Genomic DNA, 6,000 nt, shown 5'->3' with positions numbered 1-6,000 from the left:
TGAGAGAGAGAGAGAGAGAGAGAGAGAGAGAGAGCGAGAGGATGTGGGCTTTCACAGCTTCCTTAAGTGTCTTGTGGATGACGCACTCACCACCGTAGCAGCATACGTGTTGGGAGCATCAATTCCCAGCACAGCCCTCCGGCTATGAGAATCTGGAAGTTTCTCAAAAAGCTCAAACTGACCTCATTACCCCTCTTCCACCACTCCACACCTCCTCCATCCCTGTCCCCATCTCCTCGTCTCCATCACCTCATCCCAGCCTCTATGTGTCTCACACACACAGCGTCTAACTGCATTACTTCCTCTGACGGGTTAGGGGTCGAGGGTCATAGATCCCCTTCAACTGTCTCCAGGGAAACGCAGGGGGATGTGAACCTCCGTCCGACTCTGAACGCTGTCCCTCGACGCTGTCACACACTCCCCGTGCCGCCCCCAACCCACCCCTGAGGCCTCGCAATACACTCCCACACACCCTCTCTTCCTCCTCACACACACTGAGACACAAGCCCCCGGCACAGTTCTCATGGTGCTGGGCCACATGGTGGTCCACCCTCCACCCTGTCCTCTGACCTGGCTGTCCCCCATGGATGTGTTCTTTATCTCAGATACGCAACAACTCCAAGCCCAGGCCCAGGCACCAGACAGGCCATGTGCTGCTGCCGCTCTACAACAGGGAGGTCTTCATTTACTGCCTTTCTTCAGAGCCTGTGTATGGTTGTTTCCATTCTGGTATTTAATCAATAGTGAATTCATCAGATTTCTCAACAATATCATGAACTAATCAATTGAGTGCAGAGGAAAGACAGAGAGCAGTCGATGCCGAGTGCAGACAAAGTCACACAGGCCCAGAGGACAGAGAAGACTAGAGCACCACTGCTGCACAAACCCAACTGTGTGAGCAGATATTACAATGACCAGACAAACCTACAGGTAATTGCCAAAATAAGGGAAACACCAACAAAAAGTGTCTGAGCCTGCGCCCATCTGATGAATCTCCTGCACTTAGCCGACCTTTCAAAAGCTTTATGAAAAGATCACCTACTGAGAGTGAGAGGACCTTTTTAATAACGGCCTGATACTTCACCAGGGGTTTCTACCTGATCCAGACAAATTGATACTGACACACCATCAAAACAAAGCAAAACGAGCACATCAAAGATCCTAAATCATTCTGTTAAGATGGATAACAGACCATAATCTCTCTGGGGGAAATGTAGAATATATTTCTTTGAAATCAGATAAAAAGCTTTTCAAGATACAGCAGACGTGTATCTCTTAATCCTCCTTAAAAACCAGAGGAGCTTTCATTCAAACAAACAGAAAACACTGTTCCCTCTTTCTCTCTCTCTCTCTCTCACACACACACATACACACACACTACGGGCATGGGGACTAAGAGGAGGAGCTAAAATAGAACATGTTCCCAGAGTGTGAGTTTTATGGAGTTCTCAGGCTACTGAAGTGGTGTGTGTGTGTGCGTGTGTGTGTGTGCGTGTGTGTGTGTGTGTGTGTGTGTGTGTGTGTGTGTGTGTGTGTGTGTGTGTGAGAGAGAGAGAGAAAGAGGGAACAGTGTTTTCTTGGCTGAGGACAGCAGGATGGTTGGTACTGATTCAGTCATGAGGGCACAGAGGGTCAGTAGCCTACATGAGGGTAAAGGGAGTTATGGTGTGTGTGTGTGTGTGTGTAACAGGGTTGATTATGCTTCCACTTGCCACTGCTGAAATATGTATTGAATGTTTATGTACAGTAGTTGTATTATTTGGTTCAGTCAGATGTCAGTAAAGTGGTATGTCATTGGCTACAGGTGCAGATAGGGGGAGGTCCACAGATACCCTAATGAAATCATTCCTTGGTCTACCGCTGGAGAAACCAACATCTTGGCCGTTTGACCAAGATGATCGCAGGACTACATCCCCACGTGACCATGAGCAACCATGACCGACTCATATTGTGTCAGAATCAGGTTTCCGTTTAATTAGGGTAGGAGTCATAACTCATTACTGTCAGTGCCCAGGGTAGGACATGGTCATCTATGATCATTTAATAACACTGTTATAATGAAGCACTATGGAAAGGCCGATCACGGCAACTGGCATAATAATGAATAGCCACGAACCAGAGGCCTATGCAGGAGACAGCGAGCAAGTGTTGTCTGCAAGAAATTGTCTGCTCAATCAGTCATCTTAATCAGGAGAAATCATTCTTTGTTGAGGAAACATGGTCACTTTGTAGCCTAGTGTAGGCTATTACATAATTCAACACTGTAGCTTACATCTTCATATTGTCACACTGATAATGCAACGACCTAAATTCATATTTGCTGATGTTGGTTGCTTTATGTCTGTCCGCGTAATGGGCACGTGATCCATCCATCATGTGTTACCAATTTACGTTTTATTTTAACTTAACGAGAACAGAACTGTCTGAAACGTTTACCTATATCATTTGGGTAAAACGGCGGAATAAAACACAACCGTTAAGTGAAAACTCCCCCTTTTTTTTAGGTGACCTAAATAACGTGATATTGTCATTACACACTCCTCTGTCTGAGTGTTATTTCTGCAGAAAGCCACGTCTTTCCACCGTGTAGGAGTGGACACAATAATCATACGATGCTGCTACTGACGATGCGAGCGCAGTTCTAATGGAATGAATGAATTCGCTTCAGAACGGCAGCGTCCTCCATTGCATCATTTCACAAATCTCACCAGGATAAAATCAATGACCGGACAAGACAAGACATCCCACAACAGGACGCGTCTAAAAAACCGACGGAACACAGCGGAGCCGTAGATAGGGGTAAGTAATGCGGATAGCCTACTAACTGCATACATGGTCTCAGAAAGCCGAATATTTATATTCGACTCGGTCTGATGATAATATTCACACATTGTCAGGTCACATGATGTGTACCCCTTGTCATCTAAACCGCGCACCTCGAGATATGAAACGGTTCCAAAAGATACAATGATTAGTATAATAAACGAAGTTTTTTTGCCTACAATAATTGCACATTCCTAAGGTCAATGGCAAGTTTACTTCACATACACGTCCGATTCATCGTTGTACCTGCTGACCGCATACATCTGTAGGCTACTGGTTCATTGCGCCTAACAATAGAATTGTAGCCTAGAGGTCAGTTGTAGACTTGCCTATCCAAGGTCCTTGTAGGAGTCATGTCAATTCCAAGTATAAACTATATGGACAAATCGTATGTTTATATTCAGTCACAGAATACAGTTTGTGTGTTCATAAAAAAATATATAAATATTTACTGAAGCCTTTGCCTAAGAAATGGAACCCTCTTAAAAATATGAATCTGTTTTATAAAACCGAACCCTTACGTTGTAGCCTGCTACAGTATGTCTACGATTCCTACCCATGTACCTTACCATGTACCTTACCCCACCACATGGTTGGTGCTGGAACCTAGCGGCAAGGGAAGTTTGCCTCACCAGACTTGGTCAAGTTTTGAAATCCGATAGGGGGTAGCAGTATGGCCAGCCGATGCGCTATAAGGCTAAAAATAACCACCTCCAATTTATGCTGTGTGGTTACTGTCTCCAAAAACCAGGCGACCTGAATGAAACCGCGTCAATAAGGACACTTCTCTGAGGTAAGCTACATTGATCTCTATTATTATTCTGTTATGGCCGTCCGTATATGCTATGTTGTGCCATGTGTTCAGCTACATGGTCATATAACTCATAGGAGAGGTCTGAAAACGACTCTTCTTGTGAGTAGTGTTGAGTTCTTATCAGAATAACATTCGGAAAACGACTTTCCAGCTTCAATTAGACAACTACTTGTATAAAATGCATTTGGTATAAAAGCCCTATATAAATATTAAACCTATGAATTTTAACATCGTTTGGCAACATTTGTTTGTTAATTATTTCATGTGATTGGCTCCATTATTTTGAGAGCCAACAGGACTTGTGTTTAGAAAGGGGAGGAATAAGATGAGCAGTTCTTGGATGTCAGTGATGCTTCTCTAGAATAAACCGCAACCTTCTCTATCATCAGACTAGATCATTCCTCATCAAGATGTACCATAATTTCATGTCTTGAAAAACAGAATAAAGCAGAGGTATATTTGTGTAGTAAGATATTCCAGTTTGACTTGTGGTGCCAGTGTAGTTCCTTGAAGAATTGGTGTAGGCGGGTGAAGAACAGTGCACTGCTCTTAGTGTCAGTGTTGTCAACCATGTCAACAGAGGTTAGTGAAGTCTCTGTTGTCAAGGACAGGCATTAACACAAATTGCATTAGAAAAAGTCAAGTCTTGGGAAATAGTATGGTGCATTCCTCCCTTTAATGATTATTGATCCATGTAAACTCTCTAAGCATAGTTTATTTTAAATGTTTTACTTAACCTTAATTTAACTAGACAAGTCAGTTAAGAATAAATTATTATTTACAATGACGGCACACCAAAAGGCCTCCTGCGGGGACAGGGGCTGGGATTTAAAAAATAGGACAAAACACACATCAAGACAAGGGGAGACGCCACAACACTACAGAAAGAGTCTCTATATTGAAAGCACCGTATCCGTTGGCTAATGTTATTTGAATCATAAAAGCACTTTAGTCTTACTAATGTATCCTGTATTTTTTAAAAGCTGATTCACCTTTAAAAGAGCATTACGGCTAGACCACTTTCATTGTTTACTTCTCCATTGTCCAGCCACTAGACAAGCTGGTGCTCTTGACTTGATTGACAGTTTTGTGGCTTGGGTCCTCCCCCCAGGCTTCTCTGGACCAATAAGGTGGCATGGCTGGCCTGTCGTTCTGTGGCAACAATGTGACCAAGAATGCCTACAGTGTGGATACGGGGATGTTGAACAATGGCTGCTTCGTGGACGCCCTCAACCTGGTCCCTCACGTCTTCCTGCTCTTCATCACCTTCCCTATCCTCTTCATTGGTACGTGGACCATGCATAGTCCTTTACCTTCATGATGTGTGTGTGTGTTTGTGTGTGCGTGCGTGCACATGTGACAAACTTTAATCATAGAGATCACACAGAAAAAGGTTTAACAGAAACATGGACAGAATTGGTCCAGAGGGGAACAAAACAGACTCAAAAAGGGACAGAATAGGGGCAGAAGGGGACAGAACAGGCTTAGAAGGGGACAGAATAGGCTCAGAAGGGGACAGAATAGAATCAGAAGGGGACAGAACAGGCTCAGAAGGGGACAGAATAGGCTCAGAAGGGGACAGAACAGGCTTAGAAGGGGACAGAATAGGCTCAGAAGGGGACAGAATAGGCTTACAAGGGGACAGAATAGGCTTAGAAGGGGACCGAACAGGCTCAGAAGAGGACAGAAAAGGCTCAGAAGGAGACAGAACAGGCTCAGAAGGGGACAGAATAGGCTCAGAATGGGACAGAATAGGTTCGGAATGGGACAGAATAGGCTTAGAAGGGGACAGAATAGGCTCAGAAGGGGACAGAATAAGCTCAGAAGGGGACAGAATAGGCTCAGAAGGGGACAGAACAGGCTCAGAAAGGGACAGAACAGGCTCAGAAGGGGACAGAATAGAATCAAAAGGGGACAGAACAGGCTCAGAAGGGGACAGAACAGGCTCAGAAGGGGACAGAATAGAATCAAAAGGGGACAGAACAGGCTCAGAGGGGGACAGAATAGGCTCAGAAGGGGACAGAATAGGCTCAGAAGGGGACAGAATAGGCTCAGAAGGGGACAGAATAGGCTCAGAAGGGGACAGAATAGACTCAGAAGGGGACAGAATAGGTTCAGAAGGGGACAGAAAAGATTCAGAAGGGGACAGAATAGGGTCAGAAGGGGACAGAACAGGCTCAGAAGGGGACAGAACAGGCTCAGAAGGGGACAGAACAGGCTCAGAACGGGACACAATGGGATCAGAAAGGGACATAATTGCTTTAGCTCTGATGGTCTGTGTTTGTGTTTGTGTGGGTGTTAATGTGGGTGCGTTCGTGACAATCCCAAAGCAACACGATTCAAGGATGCCTTTGGTAACAATC

General features: G+C 44.7%; 1 protein-coding gene across 3 annotated transcripts in view; it reads left to right on the top strand.

Annotated features, from left to right (window-relative positions):
• The first annotated feature begins 2,562 nt into the window (after positions 1 to 2,562).
• Positions 2,563 to 6,000, top strand: part of LOC139392639 (ATP-binding cassette sub-family C member 9-like) — a 66,619-nt gene continuing 63,181 nt past the window's right edge. Inside the window, exons 1-3 of one of the 3 annotated variants that reach the window (XM_071140760.1) lie at positions 2,563 to 2,799; positions 3,575 to 3,616; positions 4,749 to 4,923. In XM_071140760.1, coding sequence (XP_070996861.1) covers positions 4,773 to 4,923 — 151 coding nt within the window. In that variant the 5' untranslated portion in view covers positions 2,563 to 2,799; positions 3,575 to 3,616; positions 4,749 to 4,772. The remainder of the gene's footprint in view (positions 2,800 to 3,574; positions 3,617 to 4,748; positions 4,924 to 6,000) is intronic. The other 2 variants (XM_071140759.1, XM_071140761.1) reach the window with 2 other exon arrangements.

Source organism: Oncorhynchus clarkii, chromosome 33, assembly GCF_045791955.1.
Source record: "Oncorhynchus clarkii lewisi isolate Uvic-CL-2024 chromosome 33, UVic_Ocla_1.0, whole genome shotgun sequence".
Lineage (NCBI taxonomy): Eukaryota > Metazoa > Chordata > Actinopteri > Salmoniformes > Salmonidae > Oncorhynchus > Oncorhynchus clarkii.
This window is presented reverse-complemented; position numbering and strand designations above follow the sequence as displayed.